The sequence below is a fragment of the Mercenaria mercenaria genome, unplaced genomic scaffold (genome assembly GCF_021730395.1).
Source record: "Mercenaria mercenaria strain notata unplaced genomic scaffold, MADL_Memer_1 contig_4451, whole genome shotgun sequence".
Lineage (NCBI taxonomy): Eukaryota > Metazoa > Mollusca > Bivalvia > Venerida > Veneridae > Mercenaria > Mercenaria mercenaria.
In genome coordinates this window covers 18,546-35,454 of record NW_026462680.1, presented here as the reverse complement: position 1 = coordinate 35,454, position 16,909 = coordinate 18,546, and the positions used below count along the sequence as shown (strand labels likewise).

Here is a 16,909-nt window from a genome sequence, read left to right as displayed (position 1 = left end):
GACATATTTATAAATCAAGTATACTACTGCCCGACAGTAAAGCCAAATGTTAAGTATAGCGCAATGTATTCAGTGTCAGAAAAACAGCACTTGTTCATTCCTATTACATAGAAATATTATCCATGTATGTAACGATAGTCAGTTAATCGAACCACTGTTTTTGGAAACCGAAACAGGGCTAAGTTATTCTACAACAGTAACGAACAACCTCCTATATAAATGCGGAGAACGAATTAATTTAGAGTATTGTTGCCAGTCAAAAGGTTGCGGAGAGCCTGCGACTTGCCCTTTGATCAAACTCGTCATCATTCGATTGGTAGTCTCATTCTTACCGAACGGGTAAGCCGGACGAGAATATTTTGCAAAGAGAAAATAAACCTGTCTAAAATGCCCCACGCCCCCCTCTACTAAAATACTAGTCGTGGCAACCTGCATAAATTATCAAATACAAGTTCAAATATAAATGTGTGTCTCGCACACCTCAGTACAATTTTAGTTCAAACACATAAAGTGCAACCGATTTTAAAAAAGTTAAAAATGTTTACTAATATTGTCACGGCTAGCTTCATCGTTCTGGTAATTTTTCATATTTGCGTTTCTGAACCGCACTGTTCTAAATTTCACTACGAAGAGAAGCTCCTAGAAAAAATGATAAGACTTGAAATTTCGGTGGAAGCAATGAAAAAGGAAATTGAAGAGTCACAGAACCTAGTAACGACAACTCTTAGTAATCTACAGACAGAAAGAAGCACATGGGAGAAGACACTACTGACTATGAAAGACGCAAGCATTACAGCATTAGACACTGCCATTCAAGAGACAAAAACACAAGTTCAAGAGGAACTAAACGTACTAGCGGCAGAGAAAGAAAGATGGAATAAAGAACTAAAGGGTTTGTTCCATTTATCTAATTAACTTTCTTTGCGTCTAGAGAAAAGATCCTTGACAAGTAATGAAAATGACATTAGGACCATGATGTTTTACCATTGTATGAAAACAATTAGAATTTTTCATTCTACTCAGAGGACGAGCAGTAATTTAATATTTGTTAAATCTGGGTATTTGATCTAAAAGAAACAGCTTGGTTGGGTGCATATTTGTACGTTAAGTGAATTCTTTGATGTATAGGAAAAAGTAAAACTAATAAAATTATGAAACGTAAGTGTCATACAGGACCAGATTTCGTAAAGCGAATATCGAAATTAGCTATTAAATTATGTAAAATTCAACATATTCGAAAACTTAAAATTCAAATATGTCCGTTACAGTTGTCTTCTATATGCTTTGTCCATGCTATATATTTTCTTATTTTATTTTCGGAAAAATAAGTTCTTTTTGGAATATCCTATTTTTAAATTGCAACATTTTTTTCCGTTTCCCGCCCCCCCCCCCCCAACATTTTGACCGTTTTTTTACTTTCGGTAAAGATGGTGATGGCTTGCGGTTTGGAGTAGTATTTGTTCTTGGTCTTTATTTTCATGAATGCGATAGAATGATTTATATTGTGCTACAATTGCAATTTGATATACCATTAATTCAAACTATATAAATTATTATTCACTCTAGCAATGATTAAAAGGGTTTTGTTACATTATCACTTTTTGTCATATGCATTTTGCTGTTTGTATGTTCTGTTTAGCTTTCAAGCTTTATAGAGTTTTGTTCCATAGAACAAATGTAAAGAAAAAACTTTATGAAACAATTAACATAGTAATCTGAGCGGATTTCACTCCTTTAACTTGGTCCGTATCTTTCGGAAGTAAGAAGTGATATTAAACAATATTGTTAGTTTTAAACCTTACGAAGGTGCAAAATGCTTATTTAACTTTTCTTGTCCTGTAGTATCTTATGCATAAATGAATACCAAAACTTTGAACCTCAAGTAAGGAATGTACAAAACTTTGACAAATTTACTGAATTGACTCAAGATGAAGTGAAAAAACTCATCAGCGAATTGAATACTACGTCTTCAGAGCTAGATATTTTGCCAACACGTATTCTGAAATCACATGTAGATGCACTTCTCCCTAGTATCACTAAACGTGTTTTTCCTGTGAAATACAAATAAGCAGTTGTTAGACCTTTGCTAAAAAAGCAGGTCTTGAACTAGAGCTTTCCAACTATCGTCCTGAGAGTAATTTATCATTTCTGTAAAAACTTATTGAGAAAATTGTTCTTTACAGATTCAACAAACATGTAAATCAAAACAGTCTTTTGCCTAAGAACCATTCTGCAAATAGGAAATATCACTCCTGTGAATCTGGGCTGCTTCTGTTGGTTAATGATCTTCTAAGTGGTATGGAGAAACAGGACCCTTATTGCAATTAACTTAAGTGCGGCATTTGACACTGTCGACCACGACATTCTGCTAGATGTCCTAAAAGCAAAGTATGGTGTCTGTGAAATGGCAATGAGTAGACTCTTACTTAAGGCCTCGTACTTGTAAGATTAATATCAACAATGCATATTTATCAAACCGCCATCTTGAATGCAGTGTGCCCCAAGGCATTTGCGTGGCTATATCTCACCTTTTTAATGTAATTCCCAAATCCTTATCAGTCTACGGGTTTGCTGATATAGCAAATAAATGCTTTCGTCCCACATCTGTTTCCGTAGAATCACAAGCGATCGGAGACCTCGAACGGTGCGCAATTATAATCGTAGAAACAAATTGAAAATGAACACTTCAGAAACTGAATTTATTATGTTCGGTAGCAGTCCTCAATTGAACAAATGTTTAACAAATTAATATTGCTGGTGATGATATCAAACGTGAAAGCACAATTAGATATCTTGGTGCATTTCTTGACGAAACCTTGAACTTTAAAGATAATGTAAATCGCAAATGCTGTACAGCCATGTTGAATTACCTACAAATTAAGAACTAGTTATTTCACATCTGGATTACTGCAATGTCATACTGTATGGTGTAGCTAACGGTGAGGTGCGTAAGATGCAAGGTATTCAATACATGTGTGCAAAACTTGTCCTTAACAGGAGGAAATTTAACAGCTCCAAACAAGTATTGTATGACTTACATTGGTTGCCGGTGAAAGCAAGGATTGAGTTTAAGATACTTTCTTTCATGTAATAATTAGCTGTCACATTGGTAGAGCACTTGTGTATTTAACAGAACTGCTTACAGAGTATGTTAGTAGTAGACAAGATTTGAGACCGTCAGAAAATTCTGAATGTCGTTATGTTGTTCCATACAAGTGTAAAACATTTAATGATACGAGGGTCCTGTAAAAAGTTCTGTCATTGGGTTCGGATTTCTTAAGTGCTACGTTTTATCAAAATTATTTTTATTACAAACCTTCAAAGTATTCCCCTTTACCGAAACACATTTTTGTAACTTTTTTACCCAGTCGCAAAAAGCAGATAAATAGTCTTCTTTTGGTATCTGTTTGAGACACTGATAAATGGTGCTACCAAGAGAACTTCTGGACTTATATTCTTTTCCAAAAAGCATTTTCGTAAGTCTTGGAAATAAAAAAGTCACAGGGACTCAGGTAAGGTGAATAAGGCGGATGGTTTACAACGTCCACCTTTTCAGAAGCCAAACAAAGACTTAGCAACCTCGCACTTGTGAGAGGAGGCGTTGTCGTGTATAAGATGGACTCCTGACCATCCTTTGCTTTGACGTTTCTTATTGTAAAACTTTTTCACTTTCTTCAGTACAGAGTTCTTGTAGAATCGTCCAGTGACTGTATGACCAGATGGACAAGGCACTTGAACGACTGGCCCACTGGAATTGAAGAGAAGAAAATTGCATACAACATCTTTTTCGAACTTATGGTTTTCTTGGCAATACAGGGGCTTTTTTGATCTTTTCGCTTCCTTTGCCTATTATCAGCCCTTCTCTGTGGCTCATACATGTGCACCCAGGTTTCGTCACCTGTTAGCAAGTTAGAAATAACCCAACTGTCACAGCCTTTGTATGTTTTAAAAAGTTCCCGGGCACATTTAAGGCGTTGTTTCTTTAGCTCCGCAGTGAGCAAATGAGGTACCCACCTAGCGCAAACCTTTCTCAGGTCAAAACGCTTTTTCAGAATTGTTTGCCCACTGCTTTCTGATAAGCCAGTACAACTGTTTATATCTTTCACCGACAATCGCGCATCCTGTTCGACCACAGCTTTTACAGCAGCGATGTTTGCCTTGGTAACAGAGGATTTAGGCCTACCAGAACGGGTATCATCTTCGACAGATAATTTCCCAGCTTTAAAAGCTTTAACCCACCTAAAATCTGTGCGCATTGAAATGGCCTGAGGTCCATATATACCACACAATTCATCCAATATCTGCTTTGAATCTATATCAAGCCTAATGCGGCATTCAATATAGCCTCGAATTTCAGTCTTTTCGTCCATTTTACAATGTGACAAGTAAATTGGCCAGTGTATATGACTGCATGTATTTCAATTTGAAATAACTCGGTCATTTGAAAAGCAATAAACAGATGGACACAACATTGAAGTGCAATGAAGCGTTTTAAAAAACACCTTGGATAAAACTACGGAAGTCCATTAGTGACAGAACTTTTTGCAGGACCCTCGTAGAAGTTTCTGTACTACTGGTCCAAAACTGCGGAATGAATTGCCGTTAGAACTACGCATAAGTAAATAACTTGATACATTCAAAAAAATCTTAAGACACTGTATTTCAGAGGCTTCATGGCATTGTTTTTAATTTTTTGATAATTGTTGCATAAACGATAACAGCAGGTGATAGTTTTTAAATTTTTGTAAAAGGTTTTACATTTCAACATTTATTTTTTCAAGATTTGTTAAATTAAATGTACTTGCTTGTACAGGCTCTATGGGTAGGGTAGGGTAGTGTGTAGTATTTCTTTTTTTAAATAATAAGTGATGGCACCATTAACCTCTGTATGCAGCCCGTCTGGGCGTACCATGTAAGGATTTAAGCACTGGTATTCGGCAATAGGTGTAAAATGGCCTCAGAGGGCAGGGTGCGGTCATGACTGTTTAAATAATGTTATTATCATTATTTATTATTATTATTATCACCATTATTATTATTATTATTATTATTATTATTATTATGTACAACGCCACTAAATATGTAATTGTATAGAAATAGGCGTTTAATCAGTTATCAGTTTCAGTTTATACTTGATTGTAATTTTCGCTTCTTACAGTAAAATGATGTTTCAATATAATAACACTTAACACATATTTATAAATTTTATTCTCACAGAGTGCGTGAAAATGCCAGAGGTCGTTTTATTCTCTGCAAGACGTCCCAAACATAACACACTAACAAGCGGACAAACAGTGATTTTCACAGAGATCATCTTAAATAAAGGCGAAGCTTACAACAAAGAAAATGGTGTATTTACCGCTCCTTATACTGGCGCATATACGTTTACTGTACAATTCTGTGTGTATCCTGGAAAGAATGTTGATTTTGCTTTCATGGCCAATGACACGCCTTTTAAGATAACACGGATACATAGACACAGTAGTGGTTATTTTGCCTGCCGCAGTTTTGATGCCATGACCATTGTTAATAAGAATGAGATTGTGAAAATTAAGATTGTATCCTGTAGTTCGGAAATCATACTGAGTGAGAGCAATACACATCATTGGAACACATTCTCAGGTCGTTTTATTCAAGCGATTTAGAAGAAGGGAACAACAAGACAATTAATACATTAACAATATATGTATATATTTCCTCTCCAATTAAGAAAAGCTGTTTTACAAAGAATATGCTAATCATTTTTAAATGATCAAAGATATTTTCGTAATTATCATGTTTAGTAAGAAGCAAGTATCAAAATGATGACACATTTCTATAACAAGTTCAAACTTTTAAAATATCACCATAAGTAACAATATTTTGGCTTTTTACTCTTGTATCTATGGTGGCTGATTTAAATTTGAAAGCTTTGCTTGTTAGTTTGGTGCGCGCGCCAACGCGACATATCATAACTAAAAACGCACATAACGCGTTTAAAAATATCAAACCTTTTGGTTTCATTTGAAAAGTTTCTCTACTTCGTTCGTCTCACTGTAAAATTCTTCAGGAAGAATGTGTCCCCACTCTGTATATATTTTGCCTTACAAGTTTCGCACGCACGCACGCCCGCCCGCACGCACACACACACACACACACACACACACAGAGCTGCTGTTGGTTCAAATCTTACCTTAATGTTACATGTTGAATTCTTTCACGTGAATTAGCGATCCAGCTGGTTTACAAAAGGTTGGTGGTTCTTTTGATTGAATTTTCAATCTTACAAAAATAGGCAACATTTGTTGAATGTGCAGAAATTTCTGAAATAATTTGTTTATTTCTCAAACCGCATCATCTTCACTTGAAAATATGTCAGTCAGCGTGTGTTTGTTGTCCAGACTCTTTGCAAGTTACAGATGTAGAATATTTTCTTTTTTGACATATTTTTTGATAATCGTAATCCATACATATTGAGACTTTGCACTGCAGTCCAACGAATTCTTCAAATGTCTGTATCATCAGCAACATATATGTTTAACAAGCTACATGGCTTTTTTTTAAGAAGTTTTATGATTCATAGTTTGAACATGATATCAGGAATTTTAATTGACCTATCAAACAGCTGCATTTTCAAGTACCTGTCAGTTTCCACTTGGGTAAAACGACATAGTGTGATTTTAGAAATCAGTTTCACACTATTTCAGAAGTCAAACTCTTTTTTATGACCACACATGCACTAGAGGACGCTACAAACTACAAACTTCAATGTTTCATTTAGATATTATATGGATTTAACACTTTTTAGTTTAAATTTAAATTTTGAGATCTTACCCAGGGAGTCTGAGATAAAGTCCGAGTAATATGTAACCATTGCACAAGTGATATTGATATCATTCCGCAATGTTTCGAATTATGAATACTACAAATATTGGATACAAGTCAAATATTGAAAGCTTTATCATAAAATGTTGTAATTAACACAAATTGCTTTAAGCTAAAAGAATAGCTTTTGCTGTGAAAACATAGTAGATTTAAAGCTTTTTATTCTCCATATATTATATCCATTTCATCTCCCCCATCCCCTCCTCTATCCCCATTGTCCCCTTCTTGCTGTTTCTTGTATTTCTTAGTAATTGTTGACAACTCCTGTTCTTGATGCCCGCTTTTACTGCATATCCTATTCTGCTTGCGTGTCTTGCCCCGTTAGGCGGAACTGTTGGTTTTGTCGCACTTTTATTTTGTCCTCAAATTTCTGTTTGTTTGGTTATATTTAAATTAAAGTAATTTATCTTCAGCAAGGTTGGATAGAATACATATTAGCCTTCGTGCCCACCCGTGATGAAATAATGCACCTTGAGTCTTCCTTCACCATCAAAGCTGGAAAGTCACCATATGACCTATAATTGTGTCAGTACGACTTTTAACCAAGCAAATACAAAACAAAACATATCAACCTTCAAAAGTGATTGTTGAATACAACAAAATACATGTATACGGCAATGTTGTGTTAAGCAAACGCAAACAACATTCATCGTTTCTTAGACATAAGCAATGCCAAACTTACAAACACACTTCACTTTAAAGTGAACTTGAGATTATTGTTTTGACATACATTATTTCATTTACAATTCCTGGTTTAACAAAAAATCGTCACCGTGACCCCTTGTTACAATTTCACCCATATGGATGATAATGTCGCAGAACATATACCCCTCTGGTGCTGATTTCCTTGGAAGTATTCTTTTCCATCTTGCAAAAAATATCCTACTACGATACATACATTGACATATGTACATATACTTCCGTCCAGTCTTGTCTCGACTGTAACTTCATAATAAATGGACCTTTTTATGTGACAGAACTGTTTGCTTTAAATTAGCGTAATTGCATGTCGAGGGCAAGACCCATAACCCTATCTTAAAGGTCAATGTCACACTAGGAGCTCAAAGCCAAACACACAGACAAAAGCGTTGTAAATTATTAACTCTCGGAGCGGGGGCTACATTATTATGATAGGTGGAATTTACTAGGAACTTTCCTGTTACAAATGCTTGATTTAGGAGTTCTGACCCATGGAAATTTACAAAATGCAGTACTGCCTGCCTGGATAAATCCAACAGTTTTCAAAGGATTGGGTCAGAACTTACAGAAATGATTTTTGTTTTGTAAAATGGTCTCAGATTATAAATGCAATACGTCCATTTTAGGAGTTACTGCCCTTTGAAATTTTACAAAATCTGGAACGTTATTCAAAACAAGAATGGAATGCTTGTCAGGGTGTCACCTAGCAACAGCTGAAGCGATTTTAAAGATACTTCCTTTTTTCTATTTTCAGAAGTTGTTTTCATAAGATTGAAATTTGATATGAAAAATAATTGGACTAAATGAAAATAGTTACTTTGACATGATTCAGTACTGGTGAAAAGCAACTAAAGGAACTGACAACTATGTCTGTGTTAATAAAAGTTTGAACCTGTACTAGAACTATTGAAGTCGAAATTGTAGGAGCCGTCATAAGCTTTTTTGTGCCTGGACTAGCAAGTGCATGGGGTGTAGACTTAATGAACACATGCACAACGAGTCGTGCTTTTTTCTGTCAAATGTGTTTAGAATAGAAGGACATTATAAGTGACAATGCCGGTAACTGCTACTAATTCTGGCATTGAATTGACTACTTCGGAATATCTGTCCTACAAAAATACTAAAATACTTTAAACACACACTGGTCATCCTAAGCGAAAAATATGTCCAACTGTATATCCATTATTACATGTCTATATCAAACTGATTTCTCATCAGTAATGTTAACAAATGCAAGCTACACGCTTCTGCGAGGAAAGTAAGTCATCAAGCGAAAAATGTCAAGACTGTAAATAAGGGGATAAGGGTCAGTACTGTACAGAGGCTTTTTGCGAGTGAACCTTTATTTTGACCGCTTCAGTGCTTCAACAATCATTCGTGTTGGTTTCAAGTAGCAAATATTTCCATGGACCTTATTATCTCTCGGATAAACGCCTCGGTAGCCTAGTGGTAAAGCGCTCAAATTGAGTGCGGGAGGTCAAGGTTCGATCCTTGTGCTAGTAGCTTCCCCCTTGGCGTTTAGCATTAAGAGGATAGGACTAGGACTGATCAGCCCAATGTAAATATTATGTGACTGAGTAGGGTATCATGTCACATTCTACGGCGGGCAGCACTATAAAGACGGAGAAACTACAGACATAAGATGGAAGAGTACATCCATATGTAAATACGATATAGGAAGAAAGGACACTATTTTAATTTTAACAGCCAGATTTTATTAGAATCAACAGTGCCAAATAGCCAATGGACCCGTCTTGTTCTTAACTGTTTCAAACATAATATTAACAACTTAACTTGAATAATCAGCATGCAATGCTCTAAATTGTAATTGTTTACATAGTACAGCATCTTTGCATGTATCTCAATTTTTGTCAAACTTCATTATATTAACCCTACCCTGCTAAATTTCTATAATGAAGTTGTCCGTCTTTCACTTTATACAGTACCATTAACTGTTAAAAAGCTGCTAACCAAAAAGATACTTACTGCATGGCGAACAGTGCAGATAATGATCAGACTACACGGACTACACTGGTCGCAAAGGCAGAATCAATCCTGTCCAGAATGATAAGGGTTAATTACCTAAAATTTAAATGTTTGCGCTGTTAATTTCTTAAATAATACTTTCACTTGCAAGAAACCTATCAATCTTTAATACCTATTCGGTCGATACACTGATACTCTTTCTTAATATAAAGAACTTGATCGGGATTTACTTTTTGGATCATCAGTGAAGAACTAAATGATTTTAAAATGCGGTTGCAGTAGTTTTTGTTTTTACATTTTAAAACTGTTTCTCGGGGATCTTTTTTCCCTAATAGATGTAACATTAAAGAGTTAATTTGGACTTCCTTTTTGTGTTCATTTCTGAATGAAAAATGGCATAACTGGTAAACTTTAGATATGAAGATAACGGGTTTTTTATTCAATCTGAGTTTAAAATTTATTTTGCGTTGCCAAAAGTTTAGTCTATGAAATGTTTTCTCAAGCACTAATCACATGCGTAAGAATGACACATTTTGCATACTAAAGTTTGCGTATGTTGCACGTGCGTGATTTGAAATCAGTGTAAATATCTTGTCATATGAAAAATACATTATTATCAGATTATAAATGAAATATGCATAGAAAATGTTACAAACTACAATATTTGCTGCAAACATTGACTGCTATTTTGTACAACCCCAAAAAACTACAAATAAAGTAAGTACACATGAAAGTCATAATGTCAGTACGATATAAAGTTATCAATCATTACAGACCTTTGTTGAATCGGTGGCTTGAGTTCTGTGACAAATTCAAAGCATTGGAACCAATGTATTGCCCTTGCATCATGGTAAGAGACGACTGCCAGTGTCTGAACACATGGTTCTGCTGTATCTCTGCAATTCCAGCTTGTTTTGATTCCATATCTTACAATTTTATTTCGAATGCTTTTTGTTTTAAATGAGACGTTAAACCAAACATTTCAATCTTGTCTGGTACCATACAACCTGCACTACGTTGCTACGCCGTAAAACCAAAATCAATTGACGCGTTTTACCTATTTTATTACATACGATTTATGCATTGTCACAGTGTCTGTCCTGTTATGTCTAGTCATCATTGAGTGGTAGATAATGAGACAGTATTGCTTCTTATCTGAAGATACTAAAACTTATATAGAAAAACAATCAATTTCAATGTTGTTTTAGAACCTTTAAGTGTATACTTATATTTAAGTGATCTAAAAATATGTACTTGAACACCACCAATCTTCAAACAATAGATTATTTAAAACAATGCAAGTTCTAACATTTAAGAACTTTATGATTAAATTTGTTTTTCTGTTTCAAGTATTTCGAGGCTCTCCAGAGGTTTTACAGTCTTGTGCTAAGTGAGCAGTGAGTAGTTAGATAGTCAGGCAATCAGACATTTGATAGACAAAATGTTTCCTTTGCATTGTAAATATATTTCCACCTGCGTTGTGAAAGTCAGTCTGTCATATAGTTTAATTGTTTCATAATACTCATACTCGTATGTTAACAGTTTATATGACATATTTTGTGTATCTTTTGAATATGACAAATTATATAGTAAAAAAGTGATTTAGTAATTTTTAAAAGAAAAGAAGTACATTCATCATGAAGGCACAATTTCATTTCAAATACCTGACGTACACTTGAATAAAAGGCAGTGGGTTCATATATCAAGTGTCTCAGTATTAACTTTTTCTCGGACATTAATATGAATTAAAGGCGGAGAACGAATGACTTCAGATGGATGTGGAGAACATGCGCCTTGCTTGTGGATCGTAATCAACACCTCTCAATAGGAAGTGTTGTGCTCCCTATATTATACTATTAGTCGGGCATTCATGAAATGGTAAAGCAGTTATTATAGCCCTAAAAACCATTCTTTTGTAAATTTACCCCCTCTACCACCTACTATATAAATTGGACGAGGTAACCCAATTAAAAAGTCTTTACTTAAGATCAGGCATACATATGTATCGTGAAGACATCCACACAATTTCAGTAGAAATATCTAACGTAGGCTTGACTCAAAAAAGGACAAAATGATTCCGAAATTTGTTGCAGCATTTGTCATATTTGTGACAACTTTTCGTTATAGTATTTCTGAACTACAGTGTTCTAAATTCCACTACGAAGAGAAGCTCCTAGAAAAAATGATAAGACTTGAAATTTCAGTGGAAGTAATGAAAAAGGAAATTGAAGAGTCTCGGAGCCAAGTAACGACAACTCTTGGTAATCATGAAAAACGCAAGCATTACAGCATTAGACACTGCTATACAAGAGACAAAAACACAAGTTCAAGAGGAACTAAACATACTAGCGGCTGAGAAAGAAAGATGGAATAAAGAACTAAAGGGTATGTACTAATTTTGCAATCAACTTGTATTTACGTCTAGAGAAAATATGCTTGACATGTAATGAAAATGACACCAAGACTTTAACGTTTTATCATTTTATAAAAGTTGTAAAGGTAATTGATTTAAAAAATGTTCATCCTACTTCGAGGAGGGTCGAGCACTATTTTAATATTTGTTAAATCTGCGTATTTGATCTAAAAGAAGCAACTTTGTGTGGTGCATATTTTTATTACGTGAATTTATGTGTTAAAGGAAAAAGTAAAAAGACTAATTCATACTAATAAAATGTATATGCCATACAGGACTACATTTTGAAAGGAGATCACCAAAATAAGCTAAAGCTATTTAATTATCTAAAATTCAAACATTTGACGCTGTAAAATGATAAGCCATTGTAAGTACATATATTTTGAATGTTACATATTGTGTTCGAATTAAGTTTTATCATGAAAATGCATTAACATAAAACTGCATGTCGAATTAGGATATTACAAAAAAAAACTTAAAATCCAAATATGTCCGTTACATTTGTCTTTTAGGAATATCATATTTTTCAAGTTGTGCACAATGTTCTTTCGGACATCCAACATTTTGGCCCATTTTTACTTTTGGTAAAGTTTGCGATAGCTTATGGTTTGGAGTATTTGCACTATATTTTCATGGATGCGATGGAATGATTTACATTGTGTTATAACTACCATTTAATATAGTACTAAATGCGCATTTAATCGCCTACGCCCGTCTATAGATATCTAGCAATGGAGTGTTTAAATGTGTTTTGTTCAATTTTCGCTGATCGTCGTGAGCGTTATATTGTGTGTATATTCTGTTTAGCTATGGGAATGTTGTTCAATAAAACAAATGTAAAAAAAAAAACATAAAATAATTAAACTATCAACATAATAATCTGTGCCGATTTCATACCTTGAACATGGTCCGTAGCTTCTGAAGGTCAACAGTGACATTAAACAATATCGTAAGTTTTAAACCAAACAAAGCTGCAAAATGTTATCTCCTAGCCTAATTGGAAGCAAACGTTCTTTGACCAGCAGTAATTTACAAATGATTGTAATTTTGTTCTTACAGTATAATATGTTGTTTTCAATTTGATAACACTCAACAAATATTTATTAATTTTATTCATAAACTAAACTGCTGTTTTCAGTGTAGTAACACTTTACAAATACGTGTATGTGTCATTTTATTCTGACAAGAAAATGATGTTTTCAGTATGAGAACACTTAAATAATTTGTATAAATTTTATTCTTTCAGAAAATGCTGTCTCAAGTTAATATAATGTTTATAAATTTTGTTCTAGTTCTTACAGAGAGCGTGAAAATACCAGAGGTCGTTTTATTCTCTGCTAGACGTCCCAAACATAACACACCAACAAGCGGACAAACAGTGATTTTCACAGAGATCATCTTAAATAAAGGCGACGCTTACAACAAAGAGAATGGTGTATTTACCGCGCCTTATACTGGCGTTTATACGTTTACTGTGCAATTCTGTGTGAATCCTGATAAGAATATTGATTTTGCCTTCGTGGCCAATGACAAGCCTTTTAAGATAACACGGATATATAGACACAGTAAAAGTAAGTTTTCCTGCTACAGCTTTGATGCCATGACCATTGTTGATAAGAACGAGAATGTGAAAATCAAGATTATATCTAGTACTAGTTCAGGAAACACATTGCATGAGAACGATAGTAATTACTGGAACACATTCTCTGGTCGGTTTATTCAAGCGATTTAGAAGAAAACTGAACAACAAGGTCATTAATTCATTTAACAATACATGTATAATTTCCACATATTTTACAAAGAATACGCAAATTATATTTGAAATATTGTTCCTGGTATTTTTAATTGATTAAAGATATTTTTGCAATTATCATGTTTAGTAAGAAGTATCAAAATGATGACACATTCTGTTACAAATTCAAACTTTTCAAATATCCCAGTAAGTTAATTATATTTAGCGTCTATTCTTGCTATCACTTCTAAAACTATATTCTGGTACGATTTACCCAAACTCCAACACAGTGTTACTTCCCCTTATCGGTACATGATTGTTTGACAACATTTCTGCGCGGAAGTTGCGATTTACCGTCAGTATGAACTGTCAGGTTGGTTTCCTTATACGTGTTTATAAAGAAGTATGGAAACTGCATCTAAAACGACAAAGCTAGATATTAACCTTTACCTTGCTATAATTTCAAAATGGACTGCTCTATCATTCAATTTGGGCAGTACCATTTATCGACTGAATGGCGACCAGTACAGACCATGATCTTGGTCTGCACTGGTCGCAAAAGCAAAATCACTTACTTCTCTTTAAGGAGGTAGGTTACCTTCATATTTGTATGTGCGCATGTCCAACCGGAAGCTAACGTGACGATTTACGACGACGTTTACGACAAACTAAATGTGTTTGTATATTCTTTCTTCTGAAAACAAATCATGAACCTGTCTTCGATCTGATGCTTTATGGTTTAATAATGCAGAAATAATGAATAAATTGCCGCAGAAACGCTTCAAAACAATGTTGCCTTAAAATGACGTCATTGACGTCAAGACGTTACGTGCCAGTTACCGCGCAAAATTAATAGCTTTTTACCTTGAAAGTACGTAACTCTGTGCATTTTCTTTATTTTAACTATTTTCAAATAACCATTATTTGCTGAAATATTTTTTATGAGTCTTTTGCTCTGAATAATAATCAATATTTTGCTTCTTTTATGTAGTTATATTGAAATATTATGCGGAATGTAAGAAAATGGATGATGATAAGCAATGTTATTTGGAATATAGTTGGGTGAAAGGTTACTTGTTACGGCCATTTTCAAATAGAAAATCTAGCAGTTTGATTTGTAATACCTATTTTTCAGGTTCCGTTGATAATTTGTTACTTATGTACTAAAACTAAGATCTAAAATTCTCCAAATTTCAGTAGAAAATTGTGGTTTCTTGAATTGAATTGATGTTACCATGGAAACGAAGCCCGTGACCTATGTATCTAAATGTAAAATTTAAAAGCGTTGACACTGGTCTATTTAAGAAACACAGCTTCGGCTTTTTATTTTCATTTCAACAATATCCATGACAATAATAGCAGCATGCTGAACGATTTTTCCATGAAAAATTCCAGACGAGGGGTACTGCTGTAAGTATTCTAAGCTGTGAAATTTGTTTGAATAAATGCAAATAACACGAAAATATAACTTACGTTAGAAATAACATGTTTTAAAGCTACATCAACTAGAAAGACAATCTAATTCAATACTTTTTAATAAGAAATTACGACAAAAAGCAAGATATAAGCTATTTTAAACATCTCTGTTGCCATGGTTACTTTAAACTTTAAGAAAAATAGGGTACCATGTAAAGTGCTTGGTATTTTGCTAATAATATTACCCAAATATTCCATGTTGGTCATTAACAGAATGGCACTGAAGCCGTCGAAAACCCTATTTTTATACATAGTTGTTTAAAAATGAGAGAAAATGCGTTACCATGGAAACACGAGCCCGCGACATATACATTTTAAGCTTATATTAGAAAGCTAACGTGCATATTAGTAAAATTATCAATTATGCAGACTTCTACGGATATCAATGAAATTAAAATACACTGAAAAGTGTTAAATATCCGTATTTTCCTTCTTCTTTCAATATGAAATACCTTTGGAGGGTCATGTTCTTCAAACCTGGATAAAAAATGAACTTGAAGGGACAGAGACAAACAAAATTGAGATTGTAGCAGTTAAAACTTCATATTACACGAAATACAAAAGAATGCTGCGGTTCAACTAATTTGAATTTACCCTTGTAACAAGGTAACCTACCTCCTTAAACGCTCACAATACCATTCTTTATAACGTGGCTGCCATGTAATTCCTCTTTTCAATAATTGTTTTCTCCAATATCTGTCAATGGTTTGAGTAGTTATTAAAGCTACCCGCCTACAGTTTGGGTGAAATCTTTTAACATGTTCGTTTCCACACGTTTCCGGTACTTCGGATACACCCCTTTCAGTAGCCTTGAAACTCATGCAGTTTTGTCAGACAAATAATTATATTGTACTAACTGAATAGGCTTTAAAGCTGCTTATAGGCATGTAATATCAATTTGATGGAAATTTTTCCATTATCGGCAAATTGTAGCGGCGTATAAATGTTTACTCAGAATTTATTTGTTTATGAAACATTCCAAATGCATAAAAAGATAAACATATCATTGTTGATTTGACTATTGCGTTTTGAATTTTTATGTTTTTTGCTAAACCTTCCTCAGTTTTGCATTTTCACATTGGCCCAGTTAATGCATTATTATCAAGTACAAGGTAGGCTTTAAATGTATCTACATTTAAATAGATTTGAAAATAATATTATCTGCTAGGGCCTTCGGATATTTGAAATACATTCATGTTTCTACAATAAAATAAAATCTGTAAATATATTCATTTGTAAATTGTGATATATATATATATATATATATATATATATATATATATATATATATATATATATATATATATATATATCCAAAATGTATTTTTGCTGAACAATACGGATAATATAGCTTTTAGATATTACATAGTTTAATTCAGTAAAATCAGTCGTCATTAACATTCTCCCGATATATATATATATATATATATACTCCAATTAGATGTACAGACTGGAAGGATTTTTTTCTTTCAGCCTATTGATAGGAACATACATTTTACTCATTTGATTTATAACTAAGCTCATGAGTCTTATCATTGTACAGATATGAGACGTAAAAGACAGAGGAAAATCATCTACTGTGTTTTACATATTCTTTGTTTTCTTTGAAAAGTTTTTCCACTTAGCACACTGAAAAATCTTGAGGAATAATGTGTTCTCTGTAAATATTTTGCATAACAAGTTTTACATCTGTTTGATTAGAAAAAAAGATACTGACAAGTCTTGGATTAAATGGGAGC

The 16,909-nt window shown here is 33.8% G+C and overlaps 2 protein-coding genes across 2 annotated transcripts; both read left to right on the top strand.

Moving 5' to 3' along the window:
* The first annotated feature begins 648 nt into the window (after window positions 1–648).
* Window positions 649–5,645, top strand: LOC128553889 (uncharacterized). The gene is made up of 2 exons (XM_053535088.1): window positions 649–892; window positions 5,218–5,645. The coding sequence occupies exons 1-2, from the start codon at window positions 649–651 to the stop codon at window positions 5,643–5,645; spliced, it is 672 nt and encodes a 223-aa protein (XP_053391063.1).
* A 6,171-nt stretch (window positions 5,646–11,816) lies between these two features.
* Window positions 11,817–13,983, top strand: LOC128553888 (EMILIN-2-like). Its single transcript, XM_053535087.1, has 2 exons — window positions 11,817–11,934; window positions 13,264–13,983. The coding sequence occupies exons 1-2, from the start codon at window positions 11,817–11,819 to the stop codon at window positions 13,692–13,694; spliced, it is 549 nt and encodes a 182-aa protein (XP_053391062.1). The 3' UTR covers window positions 13,695–13,983.
* Window positions 13,984–16,909: the final 2,926 nt, after the last annotated feature.